This window comes from Quercus lobata, chromosome 9 (genome assembly GCF_001633185.2).
Source record: "Quercus lobata isolate SW786 chromosome 9, ValleyOak3.0 Primary Assembly, whole genome shotgun sequence".
Classification (NCBI taxonomy): Eukaryota; Viridiplantae; Streptophyta; class Magnoliopsida; order Fagales; family Fagaceae; genus Quercus; species Quercus lobata.
This window is the reverse complement of record NC_044912.1, coordinates 5,990,061-6,008,830: the sequence shown is the minus strand read 5'-3', so window position 1 is coordinate 6,008,830 and position 18,770 is coordinate 5,990,061. Positions and strand designations below refer to the sequence as shown.

Below are 18,770 nucleotides of genomic sequence, written 5' to 3'. Positions count from 1 at the left end.
TCACATACTCTGACTGTGAAAGCTTCAATGTACCATTAGTCTTGTCTCTAATGATTCTCATACCAAGGATTTGCTTTGCAGCTTCCAAATCCTTCATTGCAAACTGTTTAGACAATTGCTTCTTCAGATTTTTAATCTCCTCAATGCTAGACCCTGCAATAAGCATATCATCCACATACAACAGTAATATGATGTAAGAATTGTCAAAAGACTTAACATAGCAACAGTGATCAGCTTCACATCTCTTGAACCCAATTCTATGCATAAAACTGTCAAATTTCTTGTACCACTGTCTAAGAGCTTGTTTTAGGCCATACAAGCTCTTTCTTAGTTTGCAAACTAAATTCTCTTGTCCTTGAGTAATGAACCCTTCTGGCTGAATCATGTAAAGGTCTTCCTCCAAGTCACCATGAAGGAATGCTGTCTTCACATCTAACTGCTCAAGATGTAAGTTTTCTGCAGCCACCATTCCTAGTACCAGTCTAATTGTTGACATCTTCACAACTGGAGAAAATATCTCTGTGTAGTCAATGCCTTCCTTCTGCTGGAACCATTTAACAACTAATCTGGCTTTGTAACGTTTGCTACCATCATGCTCATTCTTTATTCTGTATACCCACTTGTTGTGCAAAACCTTCTTTCCTACTGGCAATTCAGTCAGTTCCCATGTTTGATTCCCCAACAAGGAATCCATCTCATCCTTCATGACTAACTCCCACTTGCTTGAGTTTTCATCTTGCAAGGCTTCATCATAACACTCTGGCTCACCACCATCAGTCAACAGGAGATAATTTAAAGTGGGTGAATAACGCTGTGGAGGTCTAATGTTCCTGGAAGATCTGCGGACTTCAGCTACAGGTGTACTCAGATCTACCTGTGAATTTACATTCTCCTTATCTTCTTCACCCCTTTTCTGGACAATACCTTCAGTCAATTCATCTAAGTTGACAAACTCAAATTTCTTTTGATCTATCTCTGTAACATCTGACACTACAGTTGACCTGTCCTTGTACATAACCTATTCATTAAATATCACATTTCTACTTCTGACGATTTTCCTATTTTGTTCATCCCAAAACCTATAGCCAAATTTCTCATCACCATAGCCAATGAAAAACATATTTTAGACTTTGCATCAAGTTTACTACGAGCATCAAAATCAATATGAACATAGGAAACAAAACCAAAAACTTTTAAGTGTGAAAACTTTACCTCTTTACTGCTCCAAACCTCCTCAGGAAGTCTAAACTCCATGGGAACTGAAGGTCCTCGGTTTATCAGGTAAGCTGCAGTGCTAACAGTATCAGCCCAAAAAGTTTTTGGTAGTCCAGCATGCAACCTCATACTCCTAGCACGCTCATTGAGAGTTCTATTCATGCGCTTAGCCACATCATTCTGCTGTGGTGTCCTAGGAATGGTCTTCTCCATCCTAATTCCCTGTGTAGCACAATACTCACTGAACCCTCAATCTATGTACTCTCCTCCATTATCTGACCTCAAACATTTTACTTTTAAACCTGTTTCTGTCTCAACCATGGCCTTCCACTTCTTAAAGGTTTCAAATACATCAGATTTATTTTTCAGAAAATAAACCCATACCTTTCTGCTTCAGTCATCAATAAAAGTGATGTAGTACCTTGAACCTCCAAGGGATGCAACCGGAGAAGGCCCCCACAAATCAGTGTGTACTAACTCCAATTTTTCAGCCTTCGGTGTCCTGCCAGTTTTCAAGAAGCTCACCTTTTTCTGCTTTCCTAAGATGCAACTTTCACACATGTCAAAATCAATGGACTTCAATTCTAGTAGTTTTCCTTTTGACAGCAGCATCTTCATCCCTTTCTCACTCATGTGACCAAGTCTGCGGTGCCATAGGCTTGTATCAGTACTTGCATTAGCAACTGCAATTGTGTCTCTTGGACTTGAGGTCATGTACAGAATACCAGTTTCCTTTCCACGAGCCAATACCCTAGCTCCCTTTGTAACCTTCCAAGTACCACCAACAAATAGTATTGCATGCCCTTCATCATCAAGTTGTCCAACAAAAATCAGATTCCTCCTTAGGTCAGGAATATGTCGAACCTTCTCCAGTAACCAAACAGACCCATTGGGCAACAATATCCGAACATCTCTCATACCCACAACATCCAAGGCTGAACCATCAGCTAAATACACCTTACCAAAATCACCTGCAACATAATTCTGTATGATTTCTCGGTGTGGAGTGGTATGAAACGAAGCTCCTGAATCCAAAACCCAATCATCAAGTGGACTGTCTACTGCAAGAAGTAATGCATCATGTACCTCTTCTGTTACAGCATTAGTAGAATCATCTTCATTCTTCTTCTTAGGACTTTTGCATTGATTCCTAAAGTGACCTGTTTTCCCACAATTCTTGCATTATACTTGTTGGCCTGATCTAGATTTACTTCTATTCCGATTAGAATTTCTGGATTTTGATCTGCCCCGATTTGAATTTCTGTTATTACCTCTGCCTCTTGTCTCAAGGTTTAGGGCAGAACCAGATCCTGAGGATTCACCTGCATCTCTTCTGCGAATCTCCTCAGTCAGAATTAAATCTCGTATATCATTGTACTTGAGTTTTTCCTTTCCTGTAGAATTGCTTACTGCCATCCTCATTGCCCCCAACTGTTTGGCAAAGAAGCCAAAACGATCAGTGCACGGATCTCATCATCAAAGTCAATTTCTACAAACGACAATTGATTTGTGATAGTGTTAAATTCATTCAAATGTTGTGCTACTGATGCATTCTCTGCCATCTTCAGATTAAACAGTTTCTTCATCAAGTGCACTTTATTGTTTGCTGACGGCTTTTCATACATACCAGACAAAACCTTCATCAGATCTGCTGTGGTCTTCTCCTTTACAACATTGTGTGCAACAGACCTAGATAGAGTTAACCTGATAACTCCTAGTACCTGTCTGTCAAGAAGAGCCCATTCATCAGCCTTCATAGCCTCAAGTTTTGTCCCTAAAAGAGGCAGATGCAATTTCCTCCCATAGAGATAATCTTCAATCTGCATCCTCCAATACGCAAAGTCTGTGCCATCAAATTTTTCTATTCCAGACGCCTTTCCTGCTTCCTCTGCCATTGCTCCCACTCAAACCTAACCCTAGGCTCTGATACCAGTTATAGGGAATTTAACCAAAAATCCCAACCTGTGAGAAACAAAATAAATAGAGAAAACACACGCCAAAGAAAAGAATCACACGCACAAGACAATATTTACGTGGTTCGGCAATTTGCCTACGTCCACGGAGTTGCAGAGATTTCACTATTATCAGGGAAAATACAATAGTGCACAAGAACACTCTCAAGAAACCCAAATCTCAATTACACCCTAGCACTCTCTCACAGAAAAAATAAGAATAGAAACTGACTGCCTCTCTTTTCTCTATTTTCTCTCACGCGGCTGCTAACTAGGTTAATTAGAATTACTCCTTTTTTTTTTTAATCTCACGACTACACATACTTGTCAAAACCTAATATATATATATATATATATATATATGTCAAAGTCAGCTAAAAGGTGGGTTACTATTCCAAATAGGATTTGGTCAAATAAGGTGGGCTTGTGGCAATTCAAGCCACACACGGGCCCACTTCAACAAATTAAGCAAAAAATTAATCAAAAATGTCTATTTCCTCTTTCAAGTTCAAGAGATTGATGATTCATTAAAAAAAAAAAAAAAAAAAAAAAAAAAAAAAGAGTTCAAGAGATTGATCATCTGAAATTGACCACACTCAATTTATATTTTATTTTCTCAGTTCACAACAAATTGCCACAATATTCATAATAATCTTGGAAGGAATGCAGCACGGCAAAACTCATATTGCATGTCTTTCCGAATTGAAACAGTTTAAGATGTATCATTGAATATCCAATTAGTCAGACTCATAATGAGAAACACATCAATATAATGGTTTAAGAAAGAAACTGCGGTACCAAAAAAAAAAGAGGGAAAATTATACATTTTCAATAAGTTTGATGAAGCAACTTTCTGGCTAACTAAATTGTAGAAATCAAAAGCAGAGTAATCTATTTTGAACATAGTAAGTAATTCATCAACCCACCAGCAGAAACAGTCAAATTAAAGAAACAAATTACAACATATACTCCTTAAAACCTTAAATTTTATGAATTTAAGCACCAATGACCACCATTTGACTATAATCTGTCACTGAAATTAATACAAGGCAATTCTACTCCTACTCCTGTCAACTATCAGAACTAATATCTGGTCATTAATGGTTTATATCTTATGACATGTATGCAAAATACAAAGCGTATTTGTCTCTCATTTCTTGCTCTTGCCTTTCTTTGAAACTTGATTTTTCTTTCTTACTCTTTTTGGAGCTTGGGTCTTTCCGCCTGCAGTTTTGCCTCTCTTCCGGACACCCCCCTGCATACAGATTTCCCTCAAATAAGCATAAATGCACCACCATGTAACTTTTTTTTTTTATGGAAAAAAAAAAAGGTTGGGAACTTGTTAAAACAGAAGCAGTGTAATTTAATTAATTTGAGATGCTCTATAAAGGAAGAAGGTTGGGAACATACCGATTTTTTCTCAGCTTTCCCTTTGATCTTTCCATTGGTTTGTCCTTCAATGTCCTGATCATTTTGATTAGAAGAAATGGCTTTAGGCATCTTATCAGCCTCATCATCTGAATCAAACAAGAAACCATCCATTGTTCCTGTTCAAACAAAATGGTGGATGTGAAGGAAGAGCAATGTTTGGGATTTTTAAATATAAAAATAAAAATAAAAAGGAAAAGGAAAAGAAGAAAGTCAAATGATGAGACAAACACTGCATGGAAAATCTTGGAAACAGAACCCAACCTTCAACCATAGTTTCAGCTTCATATACATTAGACTGTGGGTTAAGCTGAATGAAGTCGTTCATGATAGCCTCTATCTGATCAACAAATATACAATGTTGAGCCAATATATCAGATAACACTTCCTACTATTCTGCTATATATTTCACTGTACTCTCTAATGCATGCTACAATTAGGGAAATAGCACCAATAAGGAAGGGAAGATATGAATAGCAAGAAAAAAAAATCTCAGAAGTTTATCAACTACATATATACATCTTCCAAGGAAGATATCTTAAGCAAAAAATTAACACACCTTTGCCTCTGACTGACCAAAGCTAACCTGAACAAGAAAAGATATGTGTCATATCATAGCAAAGTCACTTTTAAGGATAAAAATTGAAAAGTAGTTTATTATTTAAATCATAACAGAGATTTCTGGTTTCTACAAAACATTTATACTGGTAACTTTTGAGACCAAGATGTTCACTACAATATTTTTTAACGAGATTGATGACTTACAACGCAAAATGTCCTGGAAGGAACTATTGTTGTTTGGTATATGGTTCCTGAAATAGTAGCCAAATTAAACCGATCAGAAGCAGGCTGTTATGTATGGAACATGCAAAAAAATAGCTGTCACTTAGTCTAAACAAAACTAAGGTCTACAAAAAATATATTTTTTTGATAAATAACCTACAAAAAATCTATATAGGAAAATAGAAGAGGTTAGGTCATGAGGGCATATACATTGAGAAACATGTGGACAAACAATATAAGTGTAAAGTTGAGAAATATATACTTATTCTTTGAAATTTGGTACAGATGATGTCTTTTGAGTTTTGACATTGTTCTTTTAATACTGAAAACACATTGCAGAAGAATTTTTTAATAGAAACTGAAAAAATGTCAATCTATATTATGGTTCTTTTATAAACAGGAAGAAATTATTATGTACACATATAGACGTCATATAGAAGAAGACCCATGGATCATCATCAACCTGAGAGAAACTGCACATTTCAATTTACCTTTTAAATCTAAATACAAGTCATGATTTCCTGACGGTGTATCTGAAACTATTATTCGTCCTACAGCACCCATATCGCCACTCAAATCTATGGCATCCCCTTCACATTCAATAAGTGCCTGCACAAATGACAAATCTTAATATTTTTTTTTTTTTTTTTTTTGAGTGGGAATTGGGGTTTTTTTAATTGGGGTGGGGGTTGAGAAGGCAGCAGCACTACTTAATAATGAATATGCGAATATGCGTAGAAATATTTCGCCAGAAAATCCATAGACTCATAGAGCATGGAATATGTAGTGAATCCACCTAGGAACCAAAGAAGGCAAGCAGAAATGAACCAAGTAAGTTCTCAGAATACTATTGTCATCTCACCCTTGGACAGTTAAACCCTAGTGTATATTTCTCCACAGTATAAACCATAACGAAAAATTGACCTCAGAGCATACTTAGGAAATTGATTATAGTAGCATTATTCATTTTGAAACAGCAGGTTAATATCCCAACATCAAATGTCAAGAAAAGAATCAAGATAAGTTGTTATCCTACCTTCGTGCGCTGGACTTTGTCAGAGAGTACCAAAGGCAACCTTGAGGAGGAGGCCTGCAAGTTATAAATTGACAAGACATTTCATTAAGACAACGACTAGATAAGAAAGTATTACAGCAACTAATCATCTCTCTTACACGGGGTTCCATATGCGACGTTTCTTCCTCTGCGATTTCCACATTGCCACTCTTTCCTACACCATTAACAGATACAACAAGCATCAAAACTCTACAGACAGTACATGCCTGTGTGTGTGTGTGTGTGTCTGTGTCTGCATGAGAGAGAGAGAGAGAGAGAGAATCACGTTTGCATTCATTACGAAAAGGTTTAATATTAACCTCTACCCTTTTTTTATAAGTTAAGTAAAGAATAAACAAAAACTACCTTAATAGAGATTTTATTACTTTTTCTAGCAAAAAACAACTCACATCTGTCACAAGCCCCACTTCATACCTTTTTTTTCAATGTTCTCATTTATTTTTTTTTCTTTAATTGCTGTGTGACCCTCTACTTTTAGCCGCTTTCTCGGAGATTTTTCTTTTGCAGCCTTCTTAGATGGAGACTCTCCATCACTGCCAATAAGAGCATCATCATCACCCTTTGCTCCCCCTTGGAACTCAGAGGTTTTCTGGTCAGAAGATTCTCCATGATGAATTTGATCCTCATTTATAGGTCTATAGCGTTGACCAGACTCAGAATCTGATGATAGTGTCAAAACTGAAGCATTTGGTTCCTGTTCAACATTAAGTTCTTGTCATCAGCAAAAGACAAAATGAAAGCAAGCTAGATTTATGCTTAAAATCAACCTAATCCCAATTAAGATATCACACCATTACAATTTCTGATCCACAAAGAGGTCTAGATATAACATTTTGCAAAATTTGGTAGATTAGCCCACTAAATTTTTGGAAGTTCTACCTATAGAGGAAAGTGGAACGCTGAATGGATTTTAAAAGTGTGCAAGCAAGAACTAACTGCACATGAAGAAGTAAAAAAACCAATTTACACCATAAGTAGACCTTTCCAAGCAATTGTTCCATTTCTATAGTAATAAAATCCAGTTTACCTTAAAGTACTAGTGCCCTCTTACTTTAAAAACAACCCAGAGGCATCTAGTTCCCAAATATCTCCTTCAAATTAGTGAACTTGCAAGCTAATCAACATGAGATGGTAAAAAGAATGCAGTGTTATAATTAAATTGTGGTCAGCTCTATGGATCCTTGTCAATTAATGTCTTTTCATTATTATAATTGTTTAGTTAAGAGAAATTATATTTTTTCTAGTTTAATTTAACAGGGATTTTTTTTTTTTTTTTTTTGATAGGTGGTGAAGAACTTAAAAAAATAATAAATAAACTCATCAAGTACACAGGGGCATACAAGAGAAGAGAGCTAAAAAAAATAAAGACAAAACAAGAAGGAACAAAACAGTTATCTAGAACCCATGGAGTCCATGAAATCTAAGAACCCCTCAATCAAAGAAGTCATTGAGCACCACTCATATAAAGACTTACTTTAACAGGGAAACACTAGATAAGTTCTCTTACAAGCAATTAATAATTTGAATATATGCAAAATCTGTTTTACTTTTACATGTGTTAAAAAGTCCTTGGCATGTCCAGGAGTGCTTAAGAAAACTTGATGATTAAGATAAAACAGAAATGCCTTCTCAACGCATGTACTATTAATTATTTACATTAATGTTACAATTCCTTTGGTCAAACAACTAAACTTGGGCCATGCTCTATTTTTAAATTCATTTATTCAAGAAAACAAAAATGCAAATGGTTGTTTTCTTGAACCAGATAGGCCCCAAAACAAATTTAAAGGAAAAATGATAAGGATCAATCGCAGCCTATTAATGAGTGATGACCTTAGACCACTTATTAAGAGGAGGCTGACTATTATTATACATCAAAGGCAATTCACCAAATTAACGTCATGAAGCAATGACTGGGTAATGCTTCTTACATGAGGTTCTATGTTCTTCTCTAATGATTCTTCCTTGGCAACTTTTTTGTCACTCTCATCTCCTGTATCATCATCAGAAAACAAATGTTATGGATTTTCCAGGGAATACATTCTAAGTATCATAAATTAAAAGTATAAATCAAAGGCTTTTAAAGCTTTTGTCAAAAGACATAAAACTAGAAATTCTTATTTTATTTGTATATTATTAGGGATTATGTGATTCATCTCTTTAAAGCCTCTCAATTTGGACCCAATATTCAGAGGAACATAAAATGGTTTTCCCAAACCCTAACATACCTCTTTTTCTCTTTTTGTTAGCTGTGTTCTTCTTTTGCCGAGGTGTTTGATCTTCTACTTTCAGTCTTCTTTTTGCAGACTTTGCTTTGGATGGCTTACTGGACGAAGAACCTGCACCACTTTCACCAAGAACAATACCTTGATTCATGTCTTTCTCTGGAATTTTAGATGATTTATCCGGAGTTGGCTCGTCAAGATCAAATATGTCCGCCCTTGAAGGGCTACCTTTTGGTGAAGGCTCATAATCTGATGAAGGGCTACCTTTTGGTGACAGCTCAGAATCTGACGACAATGTCAGTGTTGACTGAGTTGGCGCCTGTTCAACAAAGCATGACTTTTACAGTTAGCACCAACATAGAGATGTAAAAAGGTAAAAGGGAACTTCAATAGCTGCACCATCAAGGGTTTCGAATGGAAAGTAAAAAAGACAAACAATTCAATGATCGCAACCTTAAGATTTAGCAAGCTCTAGGATGACCAATAACGTGAATAGAATCCAATTAGAAGTACAAGAAGATTTTGAATTTTTGATACATCATGTCCAAAACTAAAAAGTAATTTTAGCTTCACACATTCTGCAGGAGCCACTCGTCAAAACAACACACAAACCCCACGACAGGTTTAGCTCTTATATCTATTTCATGCATTCTCAGAATATGACCTACAACCCCACCTACTAGCACAGCATTCTATCACAACATTGCCATACCCGAAAGCACCTTGAACCATGAAAATTAGCAATCTTCACCGGCACTTCAATTGTACCAACAGATATCAAATTGTTCCCTCGAAAAAAGAAACACAGAAAAGTTTCATACGTGATGTCAAACTCTCCACATTTCACTTCAAGCTCAGACCTAAACATCTCCAACAGAAATGCGTTTAGCTCTTACATCTATTGCATTCTCAGATCACGACCTACAACCCTACCTACTAGTATAGCATTTATCACAACATTGCCAAACACAAAATTACACAATTATGTAATCTCAACTTTAAATTACACCATAATTAATAATTATGATTCTATAGTTACTCAAAGTAAGGACTAAATTGGTTACTTTTCGATACCTGAAAAGTACGCAACCAATCCGGAGATTGCTCCCTTGAGTCGCTCATTCTAACCACAGCCGAAATTTCCAAGTCCTGATTCAATGTGGATCTACTTCCACCAAAACAGTAGTAAATAAAATTCAACATACAAAAAATAGTGTTACTTGTTAATGTATCATACAAAAGTAATTGGCAAAAAAGTGAAAACATAAAAAATCGTAAAAATTAGCTACATACATAATTGGGAAGCAGAAACACTAAGCCCTAACTTTCCTGAAAATTTTTTAATTAAAAGAAAAGGTTGGTATGGAATATAAGGGAGCTATTGAGAGCAAAAGTGGGTTTGTACGAAAATGAGAGGAATGGGAATAGGAATAGGATGGTACCGGAAATAGAGTGGGCGATTGTGCGGGAATAAGAGAGCTCCGGCTGAGTTTATGAATGAAGGAGGGAGGGAGGGAGGGAAATGGGAATTGGATTAGGCGGGACGAGTTTTTCTTCAGGGCGAGATCGTTTGTTTTCTTGGATTACACTATTCCCACCCATGGATGTGATTCATTAATAACTCTTAAGGTGTTTGTTTGGAACGCATTGAACCCTTTATTCTGCAATGACCAGATGTCCATGCTTAAAAAAAAAAAAAGTTTGGAAATTAGTAAATCTCATTACCTTATTGTGAGATTTGGGCTAATGCCAAACAAGTCCAAGACATTTCAAAATTGACCAATTTGGTTCCTAATAAATAAGAGAAAACAGATTAACGGGCCAACAATGTTTACTGTTTGGGAATTAAATTGGGTTTAAGGGCTATATTGGCAAGTTTTGAAATGTTTTAGATCTGTTTGATATTAACCAAAGTCGTATCCTTATAAATTTTATCCATAAACTAAAAAGGAATGTATAATATCCGCAAGGGGATATATCGCGTAAAACAAACATTAACATTAAGAACAAGACCTAGCATGTGAGGCAACAGACCTAACCACTCTATTTCTAATTATATGCCCAAAATAAACTCTTATTAACAACAATTCGTTAGATGTCCATGCTAATTTAGGATACTATGATTCTCTTAAGTTTGTGAGCTAAGTTTTATGGCACGACTTGTTTTTCTGTCCAACTTAACTACCAAAATATACGATATGGTGCAAAGTATTACTAAGCATTAGTTTAGGGGTTGATCTTGTATTCTTATAGTTTAAGGGTAAATGTAAACGGAGGTATAATTAAAGGAGATCGAGTGTAATTTTCCTAATTATATATATTTTTTTAAATCATAATAAACTAAGTAAACCGAGAAAGCCTAAGCCATTTTAGAGCTCATTGTTGTCTTGCTTTGGATGCCCATCTTCACATCTTCCAAATTCCATCTTTAGGGATTTTTTTGGGCAAGAATAATTCCATCTTTCATATACCTATCCTCCATCTTTTTGTTTTGACGCGTGTACAATGTTTTGATGTATTTTCGTTTTTCCTATACACTATTGCGTGTTGTGTACTATAATTTACCTCATCATTCCTTAATAAAAGTTATCATGATTTTTGAATGAAATTTATGGTACATCTTTGTGTTAGAAGTTATAACCTTATCCCTCATCTTTTGTGTTTGTTTATGAAAAAGAAGAAAAAGTTTTATATAATAAAACTAGTAAGAACCATTATCTTACTCTTCATCTATATATTATATATATAAAACCGAAGCCTCTGCTGACACCACATTTTTCCACGTCAGCACAATATTTAAAAAATAAAAAATAAAAATAAAAACATTATAACACTTCAAAACCCTAGCAACCTTACCCCTCTCTCAAGTTAAGAAATATAAAGTCACAGTTTCTGCAAACTCTCTCTCTCCAAACATAAATATCAAATTCAACCCCTTTAATTTCTCTTTATATTTTTGAGGCTTCTATAGAGTTATAGTGAGTTATGCTGATTTTGTTTTTTGTGTGTGTGTGTGTATAGATGGTCATAATACTCCGGTATTCCAAGAGAAGTTTGTGTTTTCGTTAATTGAAAGCCTTAGAGAGATAAGTGTTGCAGTTTGGAACAACAATACAAAAGACGATTTCATTGGCAGCGGAAAGTAATTACTTTGTCTCATATTTTTGTTTTTGAATTGATTTTGTATGCTTTTTAGACCCTTTTGGATCAATTTTGTTAATTGGGTGTTTTTTTTTTTTTTTTTTGATAGGATCCAATAGGGGAAGGTTCTTTCAAAGGGTTACGACGACCGCACTTGATGTCTGTATACTAATAGTGGGGGGTAAGTGCTATAAATTACTAACTCTTTTAAGTGTATAATTTGTTTTTAAAATTATCTATAATATTTTATCCTCCGAAAATTTTATCTCTTTAATTTTAGTATATTGTGTTTCTTAAGCTATAGATAGATTTTCTTTGTTTCTTATTTTCAATAATAAATCATTTTATTGCAATACCAGTAATTGTTTGAGAAATCCAATATGTTCATATCTCTATAGAATAAAGAATAGTAGAAGCCAATTTTATTATAATTACTTAAATTGGGTTGACTTAATTCCGTACAATTACAAAGTATAGCATGAAAGATAATGGAATTAATTGTTATAATTTTTATTTTCTTTCCATGTTTTGAATTTCCATGTTTTTATTGTTGATGAAAAATTAAGGCTCAGTTGCACAATATGTGTAAATTCTTCAAAAAGCTACTTTAAATAGTAAGTCAATGTGTCTCTTACATTTGGGTATTAGTTAGAATTATTTTCAAATGATTGTACCAATAAAAGTGAATGTGTATAAATTTTGTTTAATTATCCTGTGCATCGCACGGGTTAGCGACTAGTTGTTTTGAAACCCAATACAAATCAAACGGTTCGACTAGGTTAACGTCAATAATGGAAAATTAATAAATATAAAGACAATTTAAGTACAAGATATATTTTTTAAAAAAATTACATAACAAATCACGATTAAACCTCCATTCAACCTTAGAAACATTGAACTACTCCCTTACAAACCCATGTTACTCTTTACCCAAAAGGGGAAAAAATCTGCTTGTGAGTTCTTATCTTTACGTTCTTAGCTGTACTTGTATCATGTATGTGTGTGTTTTTTTTATTATCTAATTTTCTCCTCTCTTAAATCAGTTCCTACCTCATGTAGTCCTATACTTACCGATCACCACTTGTATTTTACTATTTTATATTATTGTGCGTTTAAGACATACATTACTAAACTATTTTAAGAAAAATTTTATAAAAACTTTACCAATTTTTCTTTTTTTTTTTTCAATTTCTTATAAAATACTTTTAAAAGTAAATAATTAATATGTGCCATAAAAATATACATTAACCGCATGCAAATAAATTTTAAGATCAGGGTTAGGTAGGTAAAAAAATAAACAGAAAGCCCTACTGTACAGTACAGACTGTACTGCTATCGGTTATCCATCCATAAAAACACAACAAATAAACCATAGTCAGCAGCAGCAGCAGCAAAGGAATTGATTCAAAGGAAATGGAGCAAGGAAAACAGGGAGTGATGGTTGCGAAGCTCATGCATCAGCAGCAGCAGAACCCAATAGAGCAGCTACAGGCTCGTTTCAAGGAGTTGGAAGCTAGCTTCAGGGCTTGGCTAGCCAAGCAGTCCTTGCCCGTCGAGGTCGCCGTCGTCACCGCCACCAGCGCCGCCCAGGGCGCCGCCATAGGTGGCTTCATGGGCACTCTCACCAACGACGTTTCGTCTTCTATCCCAACTCCTCCTCCTCAGGCCGCCTCCCTCAACCCACAAGCCATGGCCTCTTTCAAACAAGCCCAGGTTTTTGTTTCTTTGTTTTTAAACTCAATTACCCATCTTTGTTTTCGTACTAGGTAAACAACGTTGTTGGGTTTTGTAGATTAGGTTAAATTTTTGAAGTTTAGGATTTGAAAATTTGTGTTCCAACTGTTCTGATACTATTTGAAAAATCTTATTTTGACCCCCAAATAACTAATCAGTGGATTTGTTTTGATCAAGGTATGATTGGTTCCAAACAAACAGTTGTTTCAACCACAGTTATTAATAGTATCAAAGATATAAAACAAGCACACGAATCTGATAATGAACTGTGAAAAACCTCTTCAATTTAAAAACCATTCTGAGATTCAATCCAGTTAAGACCTTTGTACAACTAAACTCTAAATTGTAACCTTAAGCAAAATATTTGGAATCCTCCTAAGCAAACTTGCTCCACTATTAAACGTTGTTTGCAACCCGAAACTCAGGACAACAAGAATTCAAGAACAACAACCTACTGTTGAGGAACTAATTCTATGGCTTCAAGGTATCAATGGCTTGGGTACAAGGAGAAACTCCAAAAATCTCTCACATGGGAAAGGAATTTAAAATTGTTTAGGCTCAAGAAATTTTGCTATTGGTGTAATATTGATACAACATTCTCTTTCCTCTCAATCTGTGCAACAAAGGTTGGCTTTATATAGGGAATCGTTAGGTTAAGTAAACTGTTTGTCGTAATTTTGCTCGAGTGAGGATCGAGCAAACTCTCAAGGACAACACGGCTGCACCAACTTCAATGGTCATGTCTCACCAATTTCAAATCCAAATTGGATCAAATTTGTGACTGTTTTTGAAGTCCCGAATGTCTACCTTTCTATGAAACGAGTTTCACTCAAAAATTCATTATGGGAAAAAGGTCATCCACTCATTATAATTGAGCAAATTAAAACCTCATCTTCTTTGAGTAGCTTCTAAGTTAGACTCAACCCTAACACAATTTTATCAATACAACCCAAATTTGATTCAATTACAACACTTTGTTTTGAACTGAATGATTATAGTTTATTTAAAAGATTTAGTTTGTGTTGAAAAGCTGGATTTTTTTTATGTCATTGGGTTTTAAATGATTATAGCCATATTGTGAACTATTATGATTTTATCCATGGTTGTAAAATTGGTTTCACATCATATGAAAGTAAGTATCTAGTTATTAGTAATGCAAAAATTGAATTGAGGTTGGCATTGTAAAAACTTCTGGTTAGTTGAAGTAGTGATAAAGTTTAATATATGGAGGGGTTATAGTATTTCCTTGATATATGAGAAACGGTTTACTTTGATTACAGGCTCTTGCCGGGGGTCCATTGGTACAAGCTCGCAACTTTGCTGTGATGACAGGTGTCAATGCTGGCATATCCTGTGTCATGAAACGACTGAGAGGCAAGGAGGATGTCCAGTCTAGGTGAGCTTTCACTAGTTCTCCCTTTATTTATGTGGTATTGTTTATGCTGTGCCAATCCCAATTAGATGGAATTTGGGCTTTGTTGACTTTTTTTTTATTGTTTAAGATATCCGTACTTACCTTCATGTGGTGTTACAGCTTCTTATTAGAAATTTTTACCACCTTTCATCTTCTATTTTGTCTTAGCAGCCAATGTGAAAGAGTTCTATGTTCTTGAGAAATGTTATAACTTTTGTTATTGTCTTTGGTGTGGAAGTGTCCTAAGCTAGTGAGTAATACTGCTCAGATCTACATATCCCAGAGGAGGAACCTCCAAATGCCCCCCTAGTTTTTTATTTTGCATCCAAGTTCTTATATATATATATAAATATATATATATATATATCTGCTTTTGTCATCAACCCCCACCCCCCCACACCAACCCAAAATATATAAAAAAAACCATGCTGCACTGCAAGAAAACATTCTACATCCATCCTTGCTTAGGACTACTGAATTGCTTATTTAGTTATAAAAAGTTATATGTAAATTGTGCCAACGAGCCCTAGCTCAAATGAAAATTCCTACTTCCACAATTGTGAGTGGAGGGTGCATGTAATTCACCTATAGAAAAAAGTTTATATGTAAATTGTGAAAGAACCTTTTCTTTTTTTTGCAAAGTAGAATAGTTTGTTTATTACTCTTGTGTTACAGACTGGTTCAGCACAATAATTTTTTTCGGATATTTTGTTGTTTTCATTGATTGGTAGGAAAGATCATGCAGAGTTTATTAATTGAAATTATATCATTCAGATTCAAAGCTGATTAAAGTGATATACATTAGGCATTTTTTTTCCTTCCATACTCAATTTAATACATCCATGGATTAAGCTTTCCTGATTGTTCTAGAAGGCACCATTAGTGGCTGAATGGGCATACATACGTATGTACAGAAACTATTATAGAGAACAAAAAAAATGTTAGCCTTCCCACTGTTTGCTGAAAGCCTGAAACCTATCAGAACTCATTGTTTTAGACAGGAGCTGCTTCTGGGGACTAATTTTTATTTTCTTAGGAGATTCTGGTAATGCTGCCATAAAGCTTTCAAATTCTCTCTCTCTCTCTCTGTGGGCATTTCCTCTCATAATGGATTCATGTTAGGGTGCACTTCAATGTGACCAAAGAAATTTGTGTTGGGTCTCATTAGTGTATTGGTAAAAGAATCTTCTAAATGTATATGGGAAGATGTCCTTGGATACTGTACAAATAAATCTTGCCATCAAACTCTGATGTATCAAAAAGGAGAGGGGGGGGGGGGAAGGAATTGAGACTGACCTTTTATTTTGGGCTAAAATTGAATTTAGTCCCGTTACTTTTACTTCAATTGTCAAAATAGTCCATAAGGTTTAATTTTGTCAATTTTGGCCCTCACTTTGTAAAAATGAGTCATTCTGGTCCTTCAGTCCAAATTTGTTAGATACTGAAACTATTCAAACATTTGTTATTATTACTTTTAAAATAATACTTATCAAACAACAGGATCTATTTAATGGCACTTCTCATGAATGTGTTTTAAGCTAAAAATATGTTTAAATGGCAACGTTTGCAAACAGATTTGAATGAAAGGACTGGATTGACTCATTTTGACAAAGTGAGGGACTAAATTGACAAGAAAATAAACCTTGAGGAATAATTTGACAATTGAAGTAAAAGTTGAAAGACTAAATTGAATTTGAGCCTTCTTTTTTAATAGGATGTTGCTCTCTTGTAAATAAGGAGAGGGGGCGGTGGGGATTGATCAACTGTCAACACAGTGTTTTAGTTATGTGTTGTCCTCATTCCTATCCCATGTACTTTCTTACAATTAGTAGTTTTATCATTGCAGCATGGTGGCAGCCTTTGGTTCTGGAGCGATGTTTTCATTGGTGAGTGGCATGGGTGGTCCAAATCTGGCAGCAAATGCTGTCACTTCTGGGCTTTTTTTTGCTCTTGTTCAAGGTGGACTTTTCCAGGTGAGTGGCTCATATTTTTCAGCATTCTTATTTCTAGTCCTTAACTTTCAATAACTGCAACGAGAGGCATGATTATTGTAGAATCTACATACACGTCACAGTGACAAGGTGACATTGCACATATCATTTATTAATGTGGAGTTCCCTGATGTTAGTCTAATATTGTAACATGAATCTGTGCCTGTGGTGGGGCAAAAGTTCTGACATTAATTTGTCAGATTGAGGTATGCTTGCAATCTAATATAAACACACACAAACACAAACACAAACACACTTACCTATAATAATAAAAATAAAATTATATTTTTGTAAATGAGACAATCTATGGTGTGGTAGCACCCCTTCAAAATTGATAGGAAACCATCATCTTATGTACAAAATGATGGCTGCAATTGATTTTCTAGAACAACAATATATTATTGACCTCTACTATGAGTGATAACAAATACAAGTATGAAAAATGACCATCTTCATCAAGAAAATACATTTAAATATTTTGCTTCTATACATTGTCTTAATGTTCACGTGAAAAAAAGGTAAAGATATATATCATCCTGCAACATTGATGTTGCAAAACTTGAAATATTCAATTTCTCAACAATTATAAATGTGAAAGGTTGGGATCAATTCATGGTCTCGCAACTCACAGGTTGACGTATAATGGGTGACAAGGTGGCAACTCATCATAATTTTTCCTTTGTATGTATGTGATATTGTAATATGTTTTTCTATTCTATTTGAGCTTACTTATGTGTGCTGAGCACTTAAGGTGTGGCTATGCAGATAGGGCAAAAGTTCTCTCAACCACCAACTGAAGATATTTTCTATTCCAAAACAAGATCTATGTTGAATAACCTTGGCCTCCAGAATTACGAGAAGAATTTCAAGAAAGGCTTATTAACAGACACCACATTGCCTCTGCTCACTGATAGGCTAGTAGTTGAATTTTCATCTTCTTATATTCCTATATATTTTTACTGTCTTTCTAGTTCATTACTTATTAGCAATTTGTTTTAAGGTAAAATCTGACCTTGTCATGATGTGTTTCAGTGCCCTTAGAGATGTGAAAATACCTCCCGGACCAAGGCTTCTCATTCTTGATCACATTCAGAGGTCTGACTCATGATATATGCATATCAATACTTTCCTTTGAATTTATGTATGCATCTCACCTTTGATTATATATTTGCAGGGACCCGGAGATCAAAGATAATAGGCGAGGAAGTGGTCGTTGAATATCATCTATCAATCTAGTTTGCTGCCAACTATCTTTTACCCATTAAACCTTAGAAAACACAGGAGTCTATGTTTTATATGAGAACAACATATTTTGGTGGTTTAACAGATTAAGTTCTGCTCGAGTAGTTTTGATTTTCATGGTGCAATGAATGGGTTCAAATAATGCTGTTTATGAGCTTGAATGTGGTATTATGGGTAAAGTATATGGTTATAACTGAACTGAACATAGTACTCTCTAGGTCACATGGTGTTAACATGATTACCTCATATGCCAATATTTAAATTTATATGAGAGATTTCGCAGGAAAATAGTGAATACATACTAGAAATAGAAGAATGAGAATGACTGAGCAAACTAAACTAAGGTATAATTTTAAAATATTTCTTATCTTAAATGATATGATACTAAGTAAATTTTTAGATTTATAATATTTATCTAAATTAAGAAATTAATCAATTTAATTTTCAAATATAGAGGATCATGCACCAATCAACTTTGGGTGACATTTTATTACCCAGAGTCCAGGATCAACCCGGTCCAACCCAATTTCATAATATGAGAGTTTCATCGTCCGTTTGAGCTTTTATTTA

The 18,770-nt window shown here is 34.9% G+C and overlaps 2 protein-coding genes across 6 annotated transcripts; one reads left to right on the top strand and one right to left on the bottom strand.

The window, feature by feature from the left end:
- Nucleotides 1–4,048: 4,048 nt before the first annotated feature.
- On the bottom strand, nucleotides 4,049–10,361 carry LOC115962191 (DNA-binding protein BIN4). 5 transcript variants are annotated; one of them, XM_031081083.1, is made up of 14 exons: nucleotides 10,121–10,320; nucleotides 9,972–10,007; nucleotides 9,753–9,843; nucleotides 8,682–8,997; nucleotides 8,385–8,446; nucleotides 6,868–7,147; nucleotides 6,552–6,685; nucleotides 6,415–6,468; nucleotides 5,870–5,987; nucleotides 5,361–5,407; nucleotides 5,155–5,181; nucleotides 4,860–4,935; nucleotides 4,578–4,714; nucleotides 4,049–4,422 (listed from the first exon to the last, which is right to left on the bottom strand). In XM_031081083.1, the coding sequence occupies exons 3-14, from the start codon at nucleotides 9,798–9,800 to the stop codon at nucleotides 4,318–4,320; spliced, it is 1,404 nt and encodes a 467-aa protein (XP_030936943.1). In that variant the 5' UTR covers nucleotides 9,801–9,843; nucleotides 9,972–10,007; nucleotides 10,121–10,320; the 3' UTR covers nucleotides 4,049–4,317. The 5 variants fall into 5 exon arrangements, with proteins under 5 accessions (XP_030936943.1, XP_030936945.1, XP_030936941.1 ...); XM_031081085.1 differs by lacking the exon at nucleotides 9,972–10,007 and having other exon boundaries at nucleotides 6,552–6,607; nucleotides 10,121–10,361; XM_031081081.1 differs by having other exon boundaries at nucleotides 9,972–10,320.
- A 2,758-nt stretch (nucleotides 10,362–13,119) lies between these two features.
- On the top strand, nucleotides 13,120–18,361 carry LOC115960933 (chloroplastic import inner membrane translocase subunit HP30-2-like). The gene is made up of 6 exons (XM_031079969.1): nucleotides 13,120–13,532; nucleotides 14,834–14,949; nucleotides 16,814–16,940; nucleotides 17,724–17,872; nucleotides 17,991–18,053; nucleotides 18,133–18,361. Exons 1-6 carry the CDS (start codon nucleotides 13,233–13,235, stop codon nucleotides 18,173–18,175), a joined length of 798 nt encoding a protein of 265 aa, XP_030935829.1. The 5' UTR covers nucleotides 13,120–13,232; the 3' UTR covers nucleotides 18,176–18,361.
- Nucleotides 18,362–18,770: the final 409 nt, after the last annotated feature.